Source organism: Pelodiscus sinensis, chromosome 33 (genome assembly GCF_049634645.1).
Source record: "Pelodiscus sinensis isolate JC-2024 chromosome 33, ASM4963464v1, whole genome shotgun sequence".
NCBI classification, from domain to species: Eukaryota; Metazoa; Chordata; order Testudines; family Trionychidae; genus Pelodiscus; species Pelodiscus sinensis.
In genome coordinates, this window is record NC_134743.1 from 3,341,298 (window position 1) to 3,365,427 (window position 24,130).

General features: G+C 56.7%; 1 protein-coding gene across 1 annotated transcript in view; it reads right to left on the bottom strand.

The window, feature by feature from the left end:
• Positions 1-738: 738 nt before the first annotated feature.
• Positions 739-24,130, bottom strand: part of LOC102455270 (uncharacterized) — a 101,789-nt gene continuing 78,397 nt past the window's right edge. Inside the window, exons 26-35 of the mRNA XM_075914435.1 lie at positions 16,525-16,848; positions 14,373-14,702; positions 13,022-13,345; positions 10,419-10,748; positions 8,384-8,698; positions 7,608-7,937; positions 5,698-6,027; positions 4,364-4,678; positions 3,424-3,753; positions 739-2,091 (exon numbers count right to left, since the gene is read on the bottom strand). Coding sequence (XP_075770550.1) covers positions 1,949-2,091; positions 3,424-3,753; positions 4,364-4,678; positions 5,698-6,027; positions 7,608-7,937; positions 8,384-8,698; positions 10,419-10,748; positions 13,022-13,345; positions 14,373-14,702; positions 16,525-16,848 — 3,071 coding nt within the window. The 3' untranslated portion in view covers positions 739-1,948. The remainder of the gene's footprint in view (positions 2,092-3,423; positions 3,754-4,363; positions 4,679-5,697; positions 6,028-7,607; positions 7,938-8,383; positions 8,699-10,418; positions 10,749-13,021; positions 13,346-14,372; positions 14,703-16,524; positions 16,849-24,130) is intronic.

The window sequence follows — 24,130 nt, forward strand, 5'->3', positions numbered from 1 at the left end:
TTTAAACCAGCAGCTGTAACATCTCTGCTAGAGCCTGCATCGAGGACAGGGAGATTCGGTGCATGTAACGTACTATTCTTTAACAACCTTACTCTCATGCTTTTCTTTATTGTAATAATAAACCTTTAGATATAGATTCTAAAAGATTGGCCCAGCGTGATTTGTGGGTAAGGTCCAAAGGGTAAATTGACCAGGGATCTGTGGCTGGTTTATTGGAACCGGAGAGAACTTGTTCGGGGTAGGTGGGATTGGGTGCTAGGACCCCCCACCTGTGTATGAGGCCCGGGGCCATCTGGGGCATGGATATTGCTGGAGTGTCGGAGGGGTTTTGCTCGGGAGGCTTCAGGCAGGTTGCTGAAGCGCTCTGTGAGACTGGTGTGTGGCCTGTTTGGAGAGGTCACCAGTCGGGGGCTGTAAGGAGCCCCGGATTTGAGCAATTCGCCCTGAGCGGACGCCCTCAGCTGTGCCCAGACACGGCCCGGTCCGTCACATGAGTGCATATCACTGGGAGGGGGATGGGCATTCCTGGGACTGAGCGCGTATCACTGGGAGGGGGATGGGCATTCCTGGGACTGAGCGCATATCACTGGGAGGGGGATGGGCATTCCTGGGACTGAGCGCATATCACTGGGAGGAGGATGGGCATTCCCGGGACTGAGCGCATATCACTGGGAGGGGGATGGGCATTCCCGGGACTGAGCGCATATCACTGGGAGGGGGATGGGCATTCCCGGGACTGAGCGCGTATCACTGGGAGGGGGATGGGCATTCCTGGGACTGAGCGCATATCACTGGGAGGGGGATGGGCATTCCCGGGACTGAGTGAATATCACTGGGAGGGGGATGGGCATTCCCGGGACTGAGCGCGTATCACTGGGAGGGGGATGGTCATTCCCGGGACTGAGCGCATATCACTGGGAGGGGGATGGGCATTCCCGGGACTGAGTGCATATCACTGGGAGGGGGATGGGCATTCCCGGGACTGAGTGCATATCACTGGGAGGGGGATGGGCATTCCTGGCACTTAGCGCGTATTACTGGGAGGGGGATGGGCATTCCTGGGACTGAGCACATATCACTGGGAGGGGGATGGGCATTCTTGGGACTGAGTGCATATCACTGGGAGGGGGATGGGCATTCCCGGGACTGAGCACATATCACTGGGAGGGGGATGGGCATTCTTGGGACTGAGTGCATATCACTGGGAGGGGGATGGGCATTCCCGGGACTGAGCGCATATCACTGGGAGGGGGATGGGCATTCCTGGGACTGAGTGCATATCACTGGGAGGGGGATGGGCATTCCTGGGACTGAGCGCGTATCACTGGGAGGGGGATGGGCATTCCCGGGACTGAGTGCATAACACTGGGAGGGGGATGGGCATTCCCGGGACTGAGTGCATATCACTGGGAGGGGGATGGGCATTCCTGGGACTGAGCGCGTATCACTGGGAGGGGGTTGGGCATTCCTGGGACTGAGTGCATATCACTGGGAGGGGGATGGGCATTCCTGGGACTGAGCGCGTATCACTGGGAGGGGGATGGGCATTCCTGGGACTGAGTGCATATCACTGGGAGGGGGATGGGCATTCCTGGGACTGAGCGCGTATCACTGGGAGGGGGATGGGCATTCCTGGGACTGAGTGCATATCACTGGGAGGGGGATGGGCATTCCTGGGACTGAGCGCGTATCACTGGGAGGGGGATGGGCATTCCTGGGACTGAGTGCATATCACTGGGAGGGGGATGGGCATTCCGGACAGTGAGGGCCAGCAGCCATTGTGCAGTTCCCCAAGGCTCATGGTGCTTCTCAATCAGTGACAATTAGGACTGGGAGAAGGGGTAGCTCAGCTCCGGCCTGTGGCCACGTTGGGCTTTCGAATCTCGGCAGCTCTGCAAAGGCAACAGTCTCTGGAACGATCTCCCAGCAGCTCCAGCCAGGGCGGCTCTCAGAGAGCATCGTCTGCTCCTGCAGCTGGGACGTCTTGCTGCGGGGCTCCCAGGGGGGCGCTGTTTCTGGTGGGAGGGGCGCTGGTCCCTGTGGCTGGGGACAGAGTCTCGGTGGTCATCAGCTGCTCCAGGTGCACATCGCCTGCAGAGAAGGGAGACGAGTTAATGCCCCACGGCCTGATGCCCCCCAGGTTCCCCTTCCCCAGGCTGAGGGCCAGGTTCTCCACACTCTGGGACCATGGGTGCAAACGCAGCTGGCCAGGGACCCCTCTGCAACCAGTGGTGGGAGCGCGAGCTACGTGGGAGCAGCGGGCTGTCATCCCAGAGCTGTGCAGTGGCTTGGGACCTGCCTGCTGCAGGGGCCGGAGTGACTCGGCACTTCTGTGAGGAAGTGGGGAATTTGGGGATTTCAAAAGGGGGGGTTGCATACAGGGGGGCGCTCAGTGCCCAGAAGTTACTGGTTTAATGTGACAAAGGGGGGGAGTTGGTTGTTTCAGAGAACAGCCCAGAGTTGGAGCCAGGGTGTCTGGGACCCTGGTGACCCTAGCTCTGCTTGGAGGACGGGCCGGTTCTGGTCAGATGACAGACAGTGGGCTACGGAGAGAGACCCCGGCAACCGGCTCAGCTGATCCCAGCAAGGGGAGAACCATGGACGGAGGAGGGAGGCAGAGAAGAGAGCGGCCAGTCGACCCTGTTACCTGGGGAGAAGACAATGGACGGGGAGGGGCCATTGCTGGGGATATTGGAGGCTCTGCTGGGAGACTGGGGGCTGTTTTTTGGGGAACTGAGAGAAAAGCAGGCAAGACTGCAGGAGAGGCTGATGTGTGGGCTGAGGGCCCAGGCCAACTGGCCCGAGAGACCCGTTGCTGTGTTCAAAGCTCAATAAACCCTCCTGTTTCGTGCTGGCTGATAGTTGCCCTGGTCTAGAGAACAGGGGGGCGCTATTCCTTCTGGGAGTGGCGGCCCCGGGGGTCCAGAGGGAGTGGACCCCCCCCAAAGGGCTCACAGTGAGGCAGGTGGCTGAAGGCCCTGAGAGGCGGAGGGGTGGACCCCCGAGGTGAGAGTGGGCCCCCCAAGAGAGGGTTGCCGCAGTGGAGTGGACTCCCTGGGAAAGGGCTTTCACTGCCACTGGAGAGGAGGGGGCTCCCTGACAAGGGGCTGCCGCACTGGAGGGGGGGTTCTGCCCAGGAGCCGAGGAGCCAGGTGTGAGCACGACCTGTGACCGTGACACCTGCTAACTGAGGTGACACCACTCACTGCGGGATGAGAACACGCAGCAAACTGGGGCTCTGGGGCCAGCCTGGACTCCTAGGGGACAGCGGCCACCCCACTGCATGAAGCACATGCCCACGAGCACTACGCTGCAGCGCTGGGCCAGCACCGAGGCAGGGAACAGCTCGCTGCACAGTGGCTCACACCCCTCCCGGCTGTGCAGCGCACGTGCCATGCAGGAGGTGACATGGCGGAGGGTTACCTGAGCACACAACACCGGCATCTTCTTCATGGCTACAGGCCTGGTCTCCCCACGGCCGAGCCCAGCAGTCTGAGAGGGCAGCTTCTGTCCCGGTGCAGTTCACCTCAGCCAGCCAGATACTGTCACTTCCCTGCCCAAACCGAGCCCCCCCGGGGGCTGAAAGCGCCGTCCCACAGCCCAGCTGCTGGCACACGACTGCAGCATTGTGCAAGTCCCAGCCGTTGTCACACACGGTTCCCCACTGCCGCTCATGCAGCACCTCGACTCTCCCAGCGCAGCGACTGGGGCCGTTGGCCAGCCGGATCTGAGCTTTCCTGGGGATGGCTGAATCTGCAAACATGCCAAGGGAAGAGACACTCGGAGAGTCTTGTGCATCGGTTTGCTGCTGATGCTGGGGACCTCGCACCTCCCGCCGAGAGACCCAGCACTGTCGGATGTGGCCCGGCTAAGAGCTGCCACCTCGCCGAGCGCTGGCACCTGCACCGCCCTTAGCGTCTTAGAGGTGCAGAGATTAATTACCCGAGTGAAAACTGCATGTCCCCGATCCATTCAGTGGTATCTGTGGCCCTGCAGCGCCCCATTGAGCTGGTGTGGGGCAGGAGTATCTGGGATGAGCCAGATGGGAGAACACCCGTCACTGCTCCCCTCGGAGGGCCTGTCCTCCACACACTGCTCTGTGCCCCACACCAGGCACTGGGGGCACCAACTCCAGAAAGGGAAGAGCCCAAGGTACCCCTCCCCCACCAGAGCACCTCGCCTTGTCACTCGCTAGCACAGGGGAAGAGCCACTCACTTCTGCAGCCGAAGCACAGACCTCCCCCCCCCCCCCCCGCCCTGGGCTGCATGGGTGAGGTCTGCCCCTGGAAGGAGCACCGACTGAGGGCGACCGAGCCCTGCCTGCAGCCCCAGCGCTCGCTGCAGGGGGTGACGCGGAGGGTACCTGAGCACACAGCGCCGGCATCTTCTCCATGGTGACACTTGTTGTCTCCCCACGGCTGAGCCAGGCACTCGCTGAGGGTGGCTTCTGTCCCGTTGCAGGTGACCTGGTCCAGCCAGATGGGGTTAGACCCTGGCCCAAAGTGAGCCCCGTGGGGGGCTGCCAGCGCCGTCCCGCAGCCCAGCTGCCTGCACACGACTCCGGCATCCTGCAGGTCCCAGCCGCCGTCACACACGGTTCCCCACTGCTGGTACTGAAACACCTCGACTCTCCCAGCGCAGCGACTGGGGCCGTTCGCCAGCCGGAGCTGAGGTGCCTCTGGAACAAACAGCCGCTGGTGAAAGGGGCCGGGAGATTCGAGCGCACCTGGTCGTTACAGGCCCAGGGGGTGCAGCGCCCCACTGGCAGGCAGATCAAGTGCATGAACTTGATGGATAAAGATTCCCTGAGAGCCCAAGGCCTGGCTGCAGCGTTGGAGGTTTAAGGCCTGGTGACCTGAGTTAAAATCACAGTGGATGATGGGGTGCAGAGTCTGACTCCTAATCAGGGACCCCAGCAGCGCTGAGCCCCAACACTACGCGGAGGCCCTGAGCATCAGCGAGTGCAAGAAACTCTCCTAGTGAGCCCCCCCACGCTGCCTGCTCCCTACAGGCCAATGCCCCCCAGCACAGCCCGGGAGTCCCCTTCCTACCGGCTGACAACCTCCTCCCGCCTGCTGGCAGCTCCCTGGCACTGTGATCAGCACCTCCCCGGCAAGGGAGCATGCGCAGCACTCACTGCAGGCGGGGGGAGGCGCGGCCTCCCTGTGCCTCCTGCCGCCAGAGGAGGGAGCAATGGCAGATTGCTGCATTGCCTGTGCAACAGGGTCCCTGCCAGTTTGGGGGGGGGGGGGGGGGGCTAGAAAAACCTCCCCGGCAAGGCCCAGGGGCCGGAGGAGCTCATGCTCCCTGCTGCATCCCAGAGGCCCTGGCCAGGGCACAGAGCTTTTCGGGTCATAAGGGCCACTGCGTGGAGTTTGGTGGTGGAAAGACGCGAGTGGGGGTGGGGCCGAGGCTAGGGGAAAGAGGTGGGGGCAGAATAGGGCCAGCAGTTGGAAGCCATGGGCAGAATGGGGCAGTGCCGTGGAGGGAGGGGTGGGGCTGTGGGCAGAATGGGCCATGGGGCTGCAGGGGAAGGGGCAGAGGGGGCCATGGGCAGATTGGCTGGCATGGAGGAGGGGCTCGGGGCTCCAGCCGGTGCCAACAGCTCTACCCTGGAAGGGCTGCCGGGGGAAGCGGCGCTTGGTGCCCATGCACGTGTAGGGAGACACCAGCGCCCCGCCCCACCCCGTGGGATACCTGAGCACACAACACTGGCATCTTCTTCGTGGTCGCAGATGTGCTCTCCCCACGGCCGCGCCCAGCAATCCGAGAGGGCAGTTTCTGTCCCGGTGCAGCGAACGTCGTCCAGCCAGATGGGGCCGGAGCCTCGCCCAAAGCGAGCCTCGTGTGGGGCTGACAGAGCCGCCCCGCAGCCCAGCTGCCGGCACACGACTCCAGCATTCTGTAGGTCCCAGCCGCGATCGCAGACGGTCCCCCACTGCTGGTCGTGCAGCACCTCGACTCTCCCAGCGCAGCGACTCGAGCCGTTCGCCAGCCGGAGCGGGGCCATATCCGGAAGGGCTGAATCTACCAACACCCCCAGGACAGAAACATTCAGGGAGGCTTGTGTGCGTGAAATCACAAGCGATGCGGTAACGTAATCGTATCCACTGGTGGATTAGCCCCTCACAGGGGGTGAGATGGCTAAAGACGTCCCGAGAGTGGAGGTGTCGGTGAGCCCCCCCCTCCCGCCGCCTCCGGCACACAGGACACCAGTGCTATGTGGTGCATGGGCTTAGGTGACAGCTCCCTTTTGAGGCCAGGCCCTGCGGGTTCCACTCTCCTAGTGGCTCACTGCCTGCTTGAGCTTGTTACTGGGGCTGAGAGCAGAGGGCCCTGCACTACATGCAGTACAGAACCCCTGTGCTGTGCCTCTGCCTCGAGATTTGAAGGGAGCAGGAGGGGAGAGCGGCCACTGCTGGTTAATGTCCCCTCTAGTCATTTCCGTTCATGTGCGGAATAAATTTTGTCTGCAGCGAAGCATGTGGGGCTGTGCACCACCCATAGGAACAAAACCTCGCAGTGGGCGCTCTGCTGATCAGCTGGGCGGCACTGGAATCGCTGCGGCGCGGACGCCCAAACACAGTGTCCAGGGCACATGCCTGCTGGCTCACGCGCCTCCCTTTGGTGCAGGCGTGGGCACTGGGGCAAACACTGCGTCATGGGCAGCTCTCGCCCTGCTCAGCCACCTGCTCGTCCCCCCCACCAGCAATGCAACTCGCATTCGTCAGCACTCGGGGAGAGCCCCGCCCCCGTGTCTTGCCAAGAAAGCCCTGAACCCTCCCGGCAGCGCCTCACACCTTTGGGGTCTGTTGAGTTACAAAGGCAGTCGGCTCCGTGTGACTCAGATTGTCTGTGGCTCCTCTACGAGGAGGGGGTGAGCCAATGCAGCCCCCCTGCCTCTCAGCCCTTGGGAGCTTGGCCCTGGGGAGGGGCTGGCTGCCCACCCATTCACCATCTCCTCAAAGGGGGAGAGTGGCTTGCTAGAGACCCGCATTGCCAAAAGGACTGGGTTAAATAACCGGCGAGAAACTGCCTTGGGGCATCTTCCTTGCCCAGAGGAGGGGCAGGCCGTGCCGTGCCCCGAGGGCCCTACTCCTTAGGGCAGCGTTTGAGGGGCTGGCCTGCCCTCAGCCCTACAGGACTGAGTTCCTGCTCAGAGCCGAGCCCACTGGGTAGGGGGTGACGGGCAGCTCCTGCCCCAGCCCGTGGGGGGATCGCTGGCCAGTTTCTGACCATGCATGTCGGCTCGTTCATGGTTTGAATGTTTTCTCTCTCACTGTTCTACTTTACGAATAAATGTGTTTGCTTATTGTGGGGCGTGTGCGTGTCGGGTAACTGGGCAGCGACGCTGTGAGTCGCCTCTGAAGAGAAGGCTGTCTTGCTGGGGAAGGTCACGTGCAGTGCACCCCTGGGAGAGGGGATTGAGACGTGGCTTTCTGCCCAAGGACAGTGATGGCTACGAAGCTGGAAGCCTGGTGGGAGGGACCCCTTGATCCTGAAGGGGGAACGCAGGCACAAGTACACGGACCCGTGACAAGACCACCCTCCCTCCCGGCAGCGCAGGCACGTGGCGCTGTGTAGAAGGGGAGACGGATGTGGGATACCTGAGCACACAACACCGGCATCTTCTCCATGGTGGCAGTTATGGTCTCCCCATGGCTGAGCCCTGCATCTGGAGAGGGCAGCCTCTGCCCCGCGGCACTGAACCTCATCCAGCCAGATACGGTCAGAGCCTTGTCCAAACCAGGCCTCCCCAGGGGCTGATAGCGCCGTCCCACAGCCCAGCTGCCGGCACACAACACCAGCATCCTGCATGTCCCAGCCGTCATCACACACGGTCCCCCACTGCTGGTCGTGCAGCACCTCGACTCTCCCAGCGCAGCGACTGGGGCCATTCACCAGCCGGAGCGGAGGCGTGTCAGGAATGACTGAATCTGCCACCACGCCAAGGAAAGAAACACACAGACAACGTTTTCTAACTCTGATCATGAATAACACCGGGGAAGGTCGGGCCCGGCCGGGATGGGGTGTACAAACCCCACCCTAGACAATGAGGGGCTAAGGGATTATTTTGGGCTCTGCCAGCCACACCCTGCCAGATCTGCAGCCAGGGAATTGGCTTATTTGTGTGGCTGAGCTGGAGGTGAGCAGAGCCAAGCCAAAGACTCTGACACAGCTGCCCAAAGGGTCCCTCCCTGTAGAAAGGGACCCATCCTGTAGACAACCAGAGAGGGAAGTACGCGTGGACTTCGGACTCTGGGTTTCCCCATCCCTAAGAAATCACTGAGGGTGATTCTCACTCTGTTGATCTTAAAACTGCAGCAACAGGAGCCAGATCTACCATAGCTTAACACAGATCCATTCATTCAGTTCCATTCACCTGAGCACACAGCGCCGGCGTCGTCTCCATGCCGACAGCTATCGTCTGCCCCAGGCTGAGCCCCGCAATCCAAGAGGGCAGCTTCCGTGCCGGTGCAGTTAACCTTGTTCAGCCAGATGGAACCAGATCCTTTCCCAAACCGAGCCTGCCCTGGGGCTGCCACTGCGGTCCCACAGCCCAGCTGCTGGCACACAACCCCGGCGTCGGTTAAGTCCCAGTCGTGATCACACACGGTTCCCCACTGCTGGTCGTGCAACACCTCGACTCTCCCAGCGCAGCGATTGGGGCCATCAGCCAGCCGGAGCTCTGGTGGGTCTATAACGGGGAAAGTCACAAGCCCCACACTGGTTAAACGCTCAGGCAGGCGCCTGCACATGCCATCGCTGAGACATTGGGGAATGTTACGCCCCCTGCTGACGGATCAAGTGCCATTACACTGTGAGCGGAATAAAGGGTCCCGTGGCATCCAGTGTGGCACCTGCTCTACAGCTGCCCTGTGAGAGGTTTAAGGAATAGCAAAGAGATTGTCCAGTCATTGCAAATAATGGGAGTCACAAGTCTGACTGTTCGCAACGGGAGCCCAGATTTCTGCTGCTGGAGAGCAGCTGCAGGTTCCATTTGCCACCGAGCCCCTCCCATGGGATCTGTAATCCTACGGTGCCCCATGGTGCTGCAGTGAGAGAGGGGGTCATCAATAGTGCATGTGAGAAAACACTTTTCACCAGGGATTAAATTCTCACAGGGTACGTCTACACAGCAACATTATTTCGAGATAACATAGTCCACATCTATACAGCAGGCAGTTCTTTCAAAATAGTGTTGAAATCCTGTCAAGCTGGAGGAGTTATTCCAACTCCTGTGGCCCTCATTGTACGAGGAGTAAGGGGGAAGAGTGCTCTATTTCAAAATAAGGGCTGTGTAGACGATCTCAATTTCAAAATAAGCTACGCAATTGACATAGCTCAATTTGCATCGCTTATTTCTAGTTAAGCCCTGCTGTGTAGATGCACCCATAGGCTGTGTCTACATTGGCGCGATCCTGTGCCAAAGGGGCTGCTTTTGCACAAAAACATGCTGCCTGTCTACACTGGCGGGGAGTTCTTGCGCAAGAACACTGACATTCTAATGTGTGAAATCAGGGCTTCTTGCGCAAGAACTAGGATGGTCCCACTCAGGAATAAGCCCTTTTGCACAACTGTTCTTGCGCAAGAGGCCAGTGTAGACAGGCAACATGAATGTCTTGCGCAAGAAAGCCCGATGGCTAAAATGGTCATCAGAGCTTTCTTGCACAAGAGAGTGTCTACACTGGCACGGATGCTCTTGTGCAAAAGCACATCTCTTGTGCAAAGGCACATGCCAGTGTAGACGCTCTCTTGCTCAAATACTTTAACTCAAGAACTCTTGCATTAAAGAGTATTTGCGCAAGATCATGCCAATGTAGATGTAGCAATATAATATATCCCGTGGCCCCCAGCCTCTCCATCATGCAGTAAAAACTCAGGGGAGGCTGGAAAATATTTCCTGCTGCTCCAGCTGAATTTAAGTTCCACTTTTTGCTCCAGGATGCCCCATGCACGGAGCACCCTGGAGCATCACACTGCAGCAAGATCGGTGAGCGAATTGCCCGCTGGTTTGACAGCAATGCTACGCCTGGCAGCACGGTGAGCCATGCTGAGGCACTGGGTCAGTATGGACTGGGACAGGAGATTCCTCTAAAGAGCTCCCAACATGTGATCTTGCTTCCCAAAGGCCAGTGGCCCCAGGGAGTCCTGCCCTTCCAACGGAGTTCAGAGCTGTCAGACTGACACGGGGCTTCCTGCCAGCACAGGCCTTCACGCAGATCTCTTGGGCAATGACTCAGAGAGGGGCTCCCCCTCCTTAGCCACTAGCAGCTCCCTAAAGGGCATCGCTTCATAGCAAAGCAACTGGCCACTGAGGTCAGCACACAGAGGCCCATCCCCTGGGAAGCACCCAGCTCCTCCCTGCAGCACAGCGCTTCCTCCTGCCAAGTTGATGGGATGTGAATGGGACGCACCTGAGCATGTCACACTGGCATCCTTTGTGTGGTTACAGTTATTGTCGCCCCACGGCCTAATGTTGCACTCGGAGAGGGCAGCTTCTTTCCCTGTGCAGTGCACGTCATCCAGCCAGATAGCGCCAGATCCTTCTCCAAAGCAAGAGCTGCAGGGGGCGGATAACGGCGACCCACAGCCCAGCTGCCGGCACACGACTCCGGCATCCTGCAAGTCCCAGCTGTCATCGCACACGGTTCCCCAGCGCTGGTTATAAAACACCTCGACTCTCCCAGCGCAGCGACTCGGGCCATTTACCAGTCGGATCGGAGCCGTGCCGGGATCAGCTGATTCTGCAAACACCCCCAGGGAAGACACACGCAAAGAAATTACTATGCCCCAGATCACTAGGGCTGGGCAAATACTGGCCTGTGGGCCACATCCAGTCCACCGGGGTTAGCCCTGGGCAGGCCCCCACTACTATATGTACCTGGGTCACTGGGGCAAACACTGAGTCAGGGGACAGGTTTCCTCATATTGAGTCACCCACTTGCCTCCCCTAATGTACATCGCTCGTCAGCAGCACAACGGATCACGGGGGCCGCCATGCACTCAGAAGGGAGAAAGTCCCCTAGTGAGACACCTGTGATAGTCCGACACTGTCCTGGAGGTGCCTGGGCGTTACGCTGGGTATCGGGAGTTAAAAATCAATCGCACCTCTGTGTGTGCGAGATTGTTGCTCCGGCAGGAGAAGGGGGGTAATTAATGGGTGGGGGGTCAGTCTCAGCCCTTTGGAACTTGGCCCTGGGGTGGGGACCCATTTGCTGACCAATCACCCATTCACTCATTTCAGCATGAAACTTTTGAAGGGTTGCCGGCTTTCGAACCACCCAAAACCAAACACCTTTGCCCTGCCCCCTGCCTTGTCCCTTCTATGTGACCTCACCTCCTGCTCACTCCACCTCCTCTGTTGCTTGTTTTCCTCCAGCCTCACTTCCACTGGGCCGGGGCTGGGAGGTTTGGGTGCAGGAAGGGACTGCAGGCTGTGCCAAGGGGATTGGAATGCAGGAGGCCTGGGGCAGGCGGTTGGGGGCCGTGTTTCCTCTGGCGTGCAGGGCCCTGCAGCTGCCTAACAAGCCCAGTGCAGGCACTCAGGGCTGCGGCTCTGAGAGCTGCCTCTCCCCCAGCATAGAGCACTGCCTCTGCCTGCCAGCCCCAGCACGGAGCTGCCGCTGCTGTGGCGAGTGAGGGCTGGGCGGAGCCCTCGCTCATGGGAAATCTGCACTGAGCCCCCCATATCCTCAGCCCCACCCCAGAACCAACCCCCCTCAGCCTGAACCCCTCCCACACTCTGAGCCCCTCAGCCACGCTCAGAATGAATTTTGTTATGTGTCCCAATGTGGAGGAGACGGAATGGACAAGGCAGCATTTGTTTGGGCCAAAATCATTCTGGTGAAGCCATCAGCGTTTCCCCTGCGGGCCTCAGGCTCGGCTCTGCAACTAGAGAGGCACCCAATGTTTAATTTCATGAATAGTACTCGGAATTGTGACGATGGGAGCCTTTAACTTCCCAGCTACAGGCTGGAGGATAAATTGGGATAGTAGGACCCAGCTTTTCCTGGGTGTGACACCTGACAGATTTCTTCACCAAACAGTCACCAAACCAGCAAGAGGTGACGCCACGTTAGGGTGGGCATTGGGCGGTAGGGGGGACCTCAGAGGAGAACTGGTTGGAGGAGACGAGCTTGGCTTGAGTGACCACGACCCAATTCAGTTTAAATGGAATGGAAGGCTAAACAGAAAACAGCTCTGCACCGCGGGCCCTTCGTTTCAGAATGGCAAACTTGAGAAAATTAAGGAATGAGTGAGAGAAGTGGATTGAATGGAAGAATCAAAAGATCTGAACGTGGAGGATCCTTGGAGTTACTTTAAGTCAAAGTTGCAGAAATGATTTGAAAGCTGCACCCCAAGCAAGGGGAAAAATCGCAGGGAAGGGTTGCGGATTAAGCTGGATGAGGAAGCATCTTAGACAGGGGACTAAGGCCACATCGCACTTACTGGAGGATCAGTGCCCTGGCGATCAATCTTCCAGGGTTCAATTTAGCAGATCTAGTAAAAACCTGCTAAATTGAATGCTGAAGCTGCCCCTGTTGGTGCGGGTACTCCTCTCTTCTCTGTCATGAGGCGTAAGGGAAGATGACAAGAGTGTTTCTCTTGTTAACCTCCTGCTGTGGAGATGGCACCAAGTTCAGCCTAAGGTACTTGGACTCCAGCTACGTTATTTATATAGCTGGAGTGGTGTACCTTAAGTTGACCTTCCCCCACAGGGCAGACCTGGCCAGAGAAAGGACAAAGCCTACACGGACTAGAAGCTGGGAGGCATCAGAAAGGCAAGCTACCTTTTGGAGGTCAGAAAGTGTAGGGATGAAGTAAGAACTGCCAAAAGCCAAGCAGAGTTGTCCTTTGCAAATGAAATTAAACCCAACAATAACAGGTTACATAGCCCAACACATAACAGAAAACAATGAAAGAAGAAGTGTGCCCGGTACAGGAGTGGGCAGGTGAGGTTCTTGGCTTTCATGATGGTCCTTAAAGTCTGTGAGTCTGTGACATGGGCGAGGCTTACCTGAGCACCTGACACTGGCATCTTCTTTGTGGCCACATTTATTGTCTCCCTTAGGGCTGGCCCTGCATTCAGAGAGGGCAGCTTCTGTCCCAGTGCAGTTAACGTCAGTCAGCCAGATGTGGTCAGATGCATACCCAAACCAGGCCTCCCCTGGGGCTGCCAACGCCGTCCCACAGCCCAGCTGCCTGCACACGACAGTAGCATCATGTAAGTCCCAGCCATCGTCACACACGGTTCCCCACTGCTGGTCGTGCAGCACCTCGACTCTCCCGGCACAGCGATTGGGGCCGTTCACCAGCCGGAGTGGAGCTGGATCTGCAAACACTTCAAGGAAAGAAACAGAGATTCCTGTGCACCATATTGTTAGTGATGCTGGGGAACATAACACCTCCCACTGGGTCTGAACAGCCTCCACACATAGCCGCTTATCAGGTTCTCTCTCCCCATCACTGCTCTGAGCTGCAACAGAGCAGCTGAGAAGCAGGTGAGAGAAATCTGGTCCAGTCATTTAGGCAGGACAAGTGGGACAAGTTTCTGTCCAGTTGCAATGGTGCTAAGTGTTACAGGTTCCTGGCTTATCAGTTAAGATGCTAATTGGCTGGGGTGATGGGGTTAAGAGCCCTATGCTTGACCAAGTGACCCAGGGCCCTCCTTGTGAACAGCTTTAGGCTCTATTTGACATTGAATCTGGCCAGCAGGACTCATAGATTCCAAGGCCCAAAAGGTCCACTGTGAGCCCTGTGTCTGACCTCCGTTCTGTGGTGAGAGAGGCCCTTTGGAGCTCACACAAGACCTTCTTCAGGTCAAAGCTGTGTGTGGCTGGACAGCTTGTGTCTCCCCAAGAGAAGCCGATCCAATAAAAGACATCACCCGCCTTGTCCCTTTCGTAGCCTGGGACCGACATGGCTGGCACTACATGGACACAAACATGGCAGCCGTCCAAGCAGAGCACATCAAGGCTGTTCCCTTAAGCAGCCAAACCTCCCCGCTCATCAAATCAGGCCTCAGGTGAGTCAGACTAGAACTCAGTGGCCACAGAGCGCCCGCAGTGCTGTAGCTGGGTGGGGGGTCACAGTGAGCAGCGGTGGAGAGGGCCTCTCACAGTGACATAGACCCCAGCACCACGCTGGGGTCTCAGGGTCAGCGCTGACTCTGAGAGAACAGCCCCCTCCTGGGGTCCCCAAACCGCTCCCTGCAGCAAGGCCATTAGATCTGACCTGGGGCCTTGTAGTAACACAGGAGTCTGCAGGGGGAGCTGGCACACAAGGTCGGGACTCGCTGTGCGGGGGGAGCGCCCCAGTGAGTCCCTGACCTGCTTCTCACAGCACTCACAGGGGCATAACGGGGTTACCTAAGCACACCACACCAGCATCTTCTCCATGGTGACAGTTACTCTTTCCCCATGGCCGAGCCCTGCATTCGGAGAGGGCAGCTTCGGTCCCGGTGCAGTTAACCTCGTCCAGCCAGATGGGGTCAGAACCTCTCCCAAACTGAGCGCTCCCGGGGGCTGATAGCGCCATCCCGCAGCCCAGCTGCCTGCACACGACTCCGGCATCGGTTAGGTCCCAGCCGTCATCACACACCGTTCCCCACTGCTGGTCATGTAGCACCTCGACTCGCCCGGCGCAGCGACTGGGGCCGTTCACCAGCCGGAGAGGACCTGGGTCCGGAATGACCGTGTCTGCAATTGCAATAAACACTCACGGAGAGTCCTGTGCACCCAGTCACAAGTGATGCTGATCATGGGCAGCGGGTGAAGGCCCAGCTGATGAAGGCAAGTCAGTCCTGCCCCTTCTGCCCGAGATCTGCCCCTGGAGCCAAGCCCCGCCCACCCCCAGTCCAATCCTTCCTGGTCACTTGCAGGGCTGGGGCTGCCATGCTGCAGCCCCAGCTCCAACCCCAGCTCTCCCAGCAGTCAGGGAGCCAGGCTGCCGTTTGATGGCCCCAGCCTTCCCCTGCCACCGGAGAATCAGGCTGCCACACTGCAGCTCGTTTCCCTGGGTGGCCCAGGCATGTAGGCAATTTTGGGAAGGCTATGCCTTCCCTTGCCTACATTACCGGCTGCCCATGATGCTGATGAATGAATCCCTACCACGGATGGGTACCACTGGCCTCCTCACACAGCCACTGCATGCCCAAGGCTCAGTCCCCTCCACTGACATGCTGCCACTGCTGGGGTGGGACAGGGCAGCTGAGGGTCAGGGCACAGAAATATGGTGACTGCACATGACAGGAATTTGGGGGAAATGTTGCATCCAGTCAGAGCTGTGGGGATGTCACAGGGTCAGGGCCAATTTTCTGTGGTGCAAATTGTCCTGCACCGCTGAGTTAGGAGCTCAGCTCTTGACAAAGTGCTTCCAAGTTTCTAGTCCCCAGGAGGGCCTGCAAGCTGTGTGTGACACCAAGTGTCACAGCTGGGACCTGTCACCAGTCAGGTGTTCCCGATAGGTTCCTGACAGGTCGTCTGCGCCATCAGTGGTGACAAACTTTTGGCTGCGTGAGTGTGTGTGTGCTCTCCTGCCTACCGGTTTAACCATGTGCAATTAGTCAATAAGACAGATTCTGAGAGAATCCCCGGAGACCACAACATCAGATAAGGATTGAAGCACCAGGCCAGGTTTATTGACAAGCGAAGTTCAATAATCGTCGGCAAACACACTCGCACTGAACTAGTACACATGTGTACCCCGTGACAATGGACTAGCTCAGTCAATATTATGGATCCAGTATTGTCACCTCAGCCAACGACAATTCTGTGGGGTGCACTTTTATACAGGGGTACAAGCAAGCTACGCATCTCTCCTGATGTGTGAGGTTGCCAACCTCTGATGTATTTTGTACATGGCCGGTCGATCACTATCTTGCTGTCAGTTTAGACCCGGTCCTGAGCCTGGGTTGGTATGGCTCTCGTTATCTGGGGGGGAGGTGTTGGTGCCGAGATGTTTCTCGACGAGATGTTCTGTTCCGACCCCTCTGGAATGTGCTCACAGCCGGTGCCTAGTACCTCTTAGGCAGGAGTGTTTCTGTGATCTCAGCCCTGTTCCTGCCGGTTTCTGTGAGCAGGGGCCTGGCTCTTGCTCACAGCTTAACTCTGCTTCATATTGGCAAAGTCTGGCCCATTGCTGTCTAGGCCTCAGGCCTCACACCTGGCTTATGTTTCAGGCCTTCCTCTTATTACAGGACCCAGGCTTCCCCAGCACAACATTGTGCCAGGGGGTCAGAACAATCAGAGCAGGGGGAAGGACTCTCACTGTGCCTCCCTGCAGCTCATGTCCACTCTAGGGAATAGAGAGCGTCACTGACTAAGGGGTGAGAGCTCCCCCGTCTGAGCCCCACACCCAGTCACACAGACCTTTTATCAGGCAGCAGGAGGGCTGGCCTCAGCCCCCTACTGCTTTCCCAGCCTGCTCCCTTCAGAACTCAGACGGGGAAGCAGCTGACTGGGCTGAAACCTTCCGAATCTGCTCCCTGCAGCACCTGCCATGACCTGAGACAGGGCTCACCTGAGCACTCCACGCCGGCGTCTTCCACGTGGTTACAGTTGTGCTCTCCCCAAGGCTTAGCCCTGCATTCGGAGAGGGCAGCTTCCGTCCCGGTGCAGTTGACCTCGTTCAGCCAGATATACCCAGTTCCCTGTCCGAAGTGAGACTCGTGTAGGGCTGCTAGCGCCGTCCCGCAGCCCAGCTGCCGGCACACGACTCTGGCCTCGGTTAAATCCCAGCCGTCATCACACACGGTTCCCCACTGCTGGTCGTGCAGCACCTCGACTCTCCCAGCGCAGCGATTGGGGCCGTCCACCAGCCGGAGCTGAGCTAGTTCTGGGCTGCCTGAGTCTGCAACATCCAAAGGGACAGACACTCAGGGCCGGCAAGAGGCTTTTCTCCTGGACTGTGTCTACATTGGCACCCCTTTCCAGAAAAGGGATGCTAATGTAGACTTCGGAATAGTAAAATCCACAGGGGATTTAAATATCCCCCGCAGTATTTGCATTAACATGGCTGCCGCTTTTTTCCGGCTTGGGGATAAGCCGGAGAAAAGCGCCAGTCTAGACATGATTCTCCGAAAAATAAGCCCTTTTCTGGAGGATCTCTTATTCCTACTTTGAAGTAGGAATAAGAGATCCTCCAGAAAAGGGCTTATTTTCCGGAGAATCACGTCTAGACTGGCGCTTTTCTCCGGCTTATCCCCAAGCCGGGGATAAGCGGCAGCCATGTTAATGCAAATACCGCGGGGGATATTTAAATCCCCCGCAGATTTTGCTATTCCGAAGTCTACATTAGCATCCCTTTTCCGGAAGGGATGCCAGTGTAGACGTAGCCCTGCTGTTTGCTTGGGCTCCCATTCATCCCGTGTGGCGGACTGGGGCAGGAAAGGGAGGGGGGCTGGTGAGAATGGGACACTTGAGGTTCCCCTCTGGAGGTCACCAGCCCTGATCCAGCCCCAGCCTGGGGGAAGGGCTGACTGGTGGGGCGGAGAATGGGACACAGGGGTTTCCCCCCCAGGGGACACTGGTCCCTCACTCTGTGTGAGGGGGATGAGCTTCTGCTATTGCCTGGCAGTGGCAGCCAGTGCAGCTCTCTGGTGCCCAGTGTGTGAAATGAGCTGCTGGGGAGAATTTCCCTTGTGCCCGGGCAGGTGTGTGCCGCCCGGCCCAGCCTCAGTCTGAGCGGCTCCCAGGCGAGGGGCGAGGGACTAGCTGGTCAGGAGTGTGGGTGGTGGGTGAACCACTGGCCTGGGGAGATTAGATGCCAGTAGGCCCGTCTCTTCTGCTTGGGCCGCCCCCTTCAGCCACCTTTCCCCCGCCAGGGTCCAGAAGCCTCAGCCCTGCAGCATCTGAGTCCCCCTCCCCCCAGCCCTGAAGTGCCTGGCAGGCAGACAGGAAGCATGGCTCCCAGCCTGAGCCCTGGAGCCGCGGGTGGGCATGAGCTGAGTGTGGCCCTGAGAGCGGTGGGCAGGCAGGTAACATGGCCTGCAGCTCTGTAGCGCCAGGTCAGGGGTGGCATGAACAGGGGGTCCTGCATCTGGGCACCCCTGCATGCAGGCCGGGCCCCAATAGACCCAGTCCAGGGCAAGGGCACGGGAACCCTCCCCAAAGGGGGGCGGGGGAGAGGAGCACTCCTGCCCAAGGTGGAGGCAAAAGCAGCCCTCTGCCTGTGTCCCAGGCCCTCTGCTCAGGGCAGGTGAAGAGACCATGGCTCCCACAGCCGGCCGGACAGATCTCCCCAAACGATCTCTGATGGGCAGGGGCCATAGTGCATACTCCACCTGTCCACGGTGCAGGGGGCCCAAGCATGTCCCCACCCCCCGGGCCCCTCACCCACCTGGGGCAATCAGAGGGCGGGCTGTAACTCTGTGGCTCCCCACAGCTGCCTGCACCACTCTTACTATGGCTGGGCTGCAGTTCCATCCCTCCCCCCTCCCGGCTGGAGCCAAGCTGGGGACAGCCTCACAGGCAGCTGTGGGAGCCAGTGGGGAGGTGTGATCCTTCCTGGGGAATGGGGACACGGGCTGGGGGAGGGTCTGCCCTGGCTCCATGCTGGCCTGATTGGGAGAGCGCCTTGGGGGGAAGAGTAAGGGAAGGACGTGGGGTCTGTCCCAGTGAAAAGCAGATAGGCCAGTCCCTGCGTACTTGTCTCCCCTACCTCCTCGATTCCAGCCCAGGGCTCCGGCTGCAGAGTGTGCTGGGAAGCAGGAGGGGGTCTGGAGTGAGTGTGGGCAGGGCTAGAGTAGATTTAGCCTTCCCCAGTCTTTGATACCTGCTGCCTATGGTCAGGAGACTGAAATTGCTCTTTGCCCCTGCCTGGGCTCCTCTCCTTCTGCACCCCAACATCCCTGTCTGACCAGTGACGACAATAACAGCCTTGTGGAGCTGTAGTGCTGCTCCCCCAAAAGCCCCACTTGCCCTGACTAGGGCTGACTCGGCCCTTCCCCTTAACTCTGCCCTTCCCCTTGATAGCTTGCACTCAGAGCTGCACTCTGCAACATGCTCCCTCCAGCCCCCACACACAGCCAGACCCCCAAACCTTCTGCCTGTGTCCGTACCAACCTGCCACGGGGAATCCGGTCATGGAAGCTGAAAGAAAGCAAAGAGCTGAGGTGAGTCTCTGTCTCTGTGGCTGGACATTGTGGGGATGTGCAAAGGCTGCCTGAGCGAGCACTCCCCTGCCATCTCGTGATGCGCGGGAGGAAAGGCTTCAGCCGCTCACTTGCGTATTTCAGTGACTTGGCCCCCGCCCGGGCAGTGGTTTGCCTGCGCCCATGGGGGAGCCCCTCCTGCCGGCGTCGGTAGCATCTACACGGAAGCGCTGCTGCTGCCGAGCTGCCACAGGGCCGCTGCAATGTTCCAAGTGCAGACGAGCCCGAAGCAGCTGGCAGATGGCAAGACCTGGTGAGCGGCGACTGAGCCAGTGACACAGCACCAGGCCTTCCAGGCCAAGCCGCCTGATTTCACACGGCCTGCATCGCTGAGGGGCCCACACGCCCTGCTCCCCTCAGGCCTGCCTGGGGCTAGCGACCCCCTGCCCTGGAGTGAGACAGCCCCATACACCCTGCTCCCCTCAGGCCTGGCTGGGGCTAGCGTCCCCCTGCCCTGGAGTGCGACAGCCCCACACGCCCTGCTCCCCTCAGGCCTGCCTGGGGCTAGCGACCCCCTGCCCTGGAGTGCGACAGCCCCACACGCCCTGCTCCCCTCAGGCCTGGCTGGGGCTAGCGACCCCCTGCCCTGGAGTGCGACAGCCCCACACACCCTGCTCCCCTCAGGCCTGGCTGGGGCTAGCGACCCCCTGCCCTGGAGTGTGACAGCCCCACACACCCTGCTCCCCTCAGGCCTGGCTGGGGCTAGTGTCCCCCTGCCCTGGAGTGTGACAGCCCCACACGCCCTGCTCCCCTCAGGCCTGCCTGGGGCTAGCGACCCCCTGCCCTGGAGTGTGACAGCCCCACACACCCTGCTCCCGTCAGGCCTGGCTGTGGCTAGTGTCCCCCTGCCCTGGAGTGTGACAGCCCCACACACCCTGCTCCCCTCAGGCCTGGCTGGGGCTAGTGTCCCCCTGCCCTGGAGTGTGACAGCCCCACACACCCTGCTCCCCTCAGGCCTGGCTGTGGCTAGTGTCCCCCTGCCCTGGAGTGCAACAGCCCCACACACCCTGTAGTGGAACCCAAAAGTGTTATTCGGCCCAGCCACTAGGTGACAATGTGTAAAATACCTTATGTAAATCTATCCTCAGCCAGGCCTGGAAGAGCCTTAAAGGATCGTGGTGTGTAAAAGTAAGCTCTGTGACCAGTCCATGTCTGCTACAGAAGGACACAGCATGGGGTCTGGAGTAAACTATGCACAGAAATAGAAGGGACAAAGCTACAGAAGTTACAGGATCTTGTCCCCATGCCACTCTTCAGTGTCTCAGAGAACTTCAGCTTTGACAAACTTCACCATGGCCAGAATGGAAATAAGATTGCAGAAGATTTCACATTGCTGCCAAGCTGCACAAAGAAACTGGAGAGATGCAGGAATCTTCTTTAATGTAGGCTACAGGAAGCTGGCAGAATGTATCTTTAATTTCTTTGACTTTACTGAAGAGACTCACAAAGGTGACTGTGAAAAGGGTCTGGCTGTATTTGATGCATACTTTATTCCTCACAGAAATTAAGTTTTATTAAACAGCTTGTTTTCACCAGAGTACTCAAGAATGAGGGGCAAGTTTTGAATGTTTTATAAGAGCTCTGCAATTGTCTTAAAACTGGGGTTTGGGAACGCAAAGCAGAAAAATATCACAGAAATGCTGGTTCTTGGGTTAACATAAAAAAATCTTTTCACATTAGTGACAACTGGCGAGAGATTTAACCCTAGTCACTGTCATTCAAATAGAAAACCTGTCTCAATTAGCCAAACAACAACAACAACAAAAAGGTAAGAGCAACTTGAAAAACCTGAACATAGTTCAGGGTATGTCTACATTTGCATCTACTGTGGTATAACTTATGTCACTCAGGGCATGTCTGCACAGCAGGGTGAAAGCTGAATTAAGCTACAAAATTTCAGCTACATCAATTGCATAGCTTAATTAGAAATACAGGCAGTCCCTGGGTTATGTACAAGATAGGGACTGTAGGTTTGTTCTTAAGTTGAATTTGTATGTAAGTCGGAACTGGTACATATTTTTTTTGGGGGGGGGGAGCTGGAGTTAGGTGGAAAAGACCCTGATTCTCATACAACTTCCTTATTCTAAGAAAAACACATACTGTTTTGATATGAAGGTTTTTTTGGTTGATATTTTAATTAAAAATTGATTATAAGTTTCAGTGTTTCATGCTATATCCAAATCTTCCTTTTATGGCACTTATTCATTTAATAGTCAGAATCTTTGTTTTTTATAACTAAAAAAAGTTTATTCAATGCATATTACTGTTCCAAATAGAATTTGCTACAGATGATTCAGTGAAATGGGTATTAAGTGTAATCAATAGTCATTGGAGAGCACAGTGAAATATTGATACAATCAAAGCTGTTGTTGAATTCTGCTGAGCAGAAAATGGAAATCCCTTCCTGTGAAGTGTGTGTGTGAATTTATCCACAGGATTAATTGTAAAGAAAAATTCTGTGTTGGGAACAGGAGTTTAGCCACAGGTGGGTCCTCATTGTCCACTCATCCACTTTGCAACCAGACCCATCCCCTCGGGGCTTACCCTGCTTCGCTCCAGCCAGGGTGTGGGGTTGGGGCTTAACCCCTCTTCCCTTCTGTCCTGCTCCTCCCCATTCTTGCCCACCCACACCACTGGGTAATTTTTCAGCTTCACCTCTGCCAGGCTGGAAGGGACTTGTTAATTTCATGTGACGCTAACAAGATACTTGCAGCTCTAGTGCTGAAGAGGGAAAGAGCTGTTGCTCCCAAGGTGGGGACTGTAACACAATGGGTCTCACTGCCTGCTGCTCCTGCTGTTCCCTAGGAAATTAATGTTTCTGCTCTGAAGTGCCCCCTTTTGGCTGGTGTCTTGTTCCCCCCAGCAGATCCACGTCCTCCGCGGCGAGAAAAGCCGCTCCGCGTCTCCCTGGTCTGCTGGGGGGAAGCGCCCCCGCGCCGCCAGAGGCAGCAACAGTGGGGGAGGCACCCCGCACTAGCTGCGCCCTCCCCCCCCCCCCCCCCCGTTCGTAACTAGGGATCCAACTTAAGTCGGATTGATGTAACCCGGGGACGGCCTGTAGCTTAATTAGGCTTTTGGCGCTGTCTACACAGCAGAAAGTCGAAGGAAGAACACTCTTCCTCCAACTTCCCTTACTCTTTGTGAAATGAGGGTTACAGGAGTGGGAGTAAGAAGCCCGTTATTTCAAACTTATTTCAAAATACTGGGCTTGCTGTGTAGATGAGTACATATTATTATGAAATACCGTCAATTATTCTGAAATAACGCTGCTGTGTAGATGTGCCCTCATTGTCTTAAAGGAAAAGCTATGGTCTCAAGTTGTGGTGGGAGAGGTCCAGGTTGGATATTAGGAAAAACTATTTCACTAGGAGGGTGGTGAAGCACTGGAATGGGTTACCTAGGGAAGTAGTGGAGTCTCCATCCCTAGAGGTGTTTAAGTCTTGGCTTGACAAAGCCCTGGCCGGGTTGATTTAGATGGGATTGGTCCAGCCTAGAGCAGGGGGCTGGACTTGATGACCTTCTGAGATCTCTTCCAGTTCTATGATTCTATGATAAGGGGATGGGTTGATGAGAGAATATGATCTTGGTAACTAATTGACCATTCATTTTCAGTGGGAAATGAGTCAATGGAGGGATGATAGCAGTTTCTATAGAGAATTTCTGAGTGTCTGGCTGGTGAGTCTTGCCCACATGCTCAGGGTTTAGCTGATCGCCATATTTGGGGTTGGGAAGGAATTTTCCTCCAGGGTAGATTGGCAGAGACCCTGGAGGTTTTTCGCCTTCCTCTGTAGCATGGGGTGCAGATCACAGTTGGAGGACTCTCTGCATCTTGGGACCTTCAAAGTATTTGAAGGCTTCAATATCGGAGATATAGGTGAGTGGATTATTCTAAGAGGAGTGGGTGAGATTCTGTGGCCTGCACTGTGCAGGGGATCAGACTAGATGATCATAATGGTCCCTTCTGACCTTAAAGTCTATGAGTCTATGAGCACTTTAAAGACTAACAAGATGGTTTAATAGGTGATGAGCTTTCCTGGGCCAGACCCACTTCCTCAGATATGAACTCAGATATGATCTGAGGAAGTGGGTCTGGCCCAGGAAAGCTCATCACCTATTAAACCATCTTGTTAGTCTTTAAAGCGCTACATAGTTTTTCCTTTTGTTTTAGCAAGATCAGACTAAAAGGCTAAAAAGGCTTCTTCCTCATCGAAAGAGGGTTACCGTTGTTGGAAAAACCCTTGCATTCTTTCAAATTTTTGTTGAAAGAACGCAATTACAGTGTGGACGTAAGTGAATTTTTTCCAGAAAAATGGCTGTTTTTCCAGAAAAACTCTGCAGTGTAGACATACCTTAAGAGGGATAAATCCCAGCCTACACACACAAGTTGTGGAAAAAGTCCTGGGCTATGTCTACACTAGGAAGGTCTGATTACAAAAGTGCTGTCAACATGCCAAAGACACTAAAAGTGAAAACTGGCCAAATCAGTTTTTCTGCCTCCTATTGTCAACATTTCACAGCCGCATTATTCATAGAATCATAGAATAATAGGACTGGAAGGGACCTCGAGAGGTCATCGAGTCCAGCCCCCCGCCCTCAAGGCAGGATCAAGCTCCGTCTACACCATCCCTGACAGATATGTTATTAGCACCCTGTTGACAGATAGGCTATGTCTAGACTGCAGGCTTCTTTCGAAAGAGCCTCTTTCGAAAGATCGCGTCTAGACTGCAGGCGGATCTTTCGAAAGAGAAATCCGCTTTTTCGAAAGAGAGCACCCAGCGAGTCTGGATGCTCTCTTTCGAAGACGGCCTCTTTACATTGAAGAACGCCTTCTTTCGAAAGAGGAACTTTCGAAAGAAGGCGTTCTTCCTCGTAAATTGAGGTTTACTGCCATCGAAAGAAAAACCGCGTTCTTTCGAAATAATTTCGAAAGAACGCGGCTTGAGTCTGGACGCAGGGGAAGTTTTTTCGGGAAAA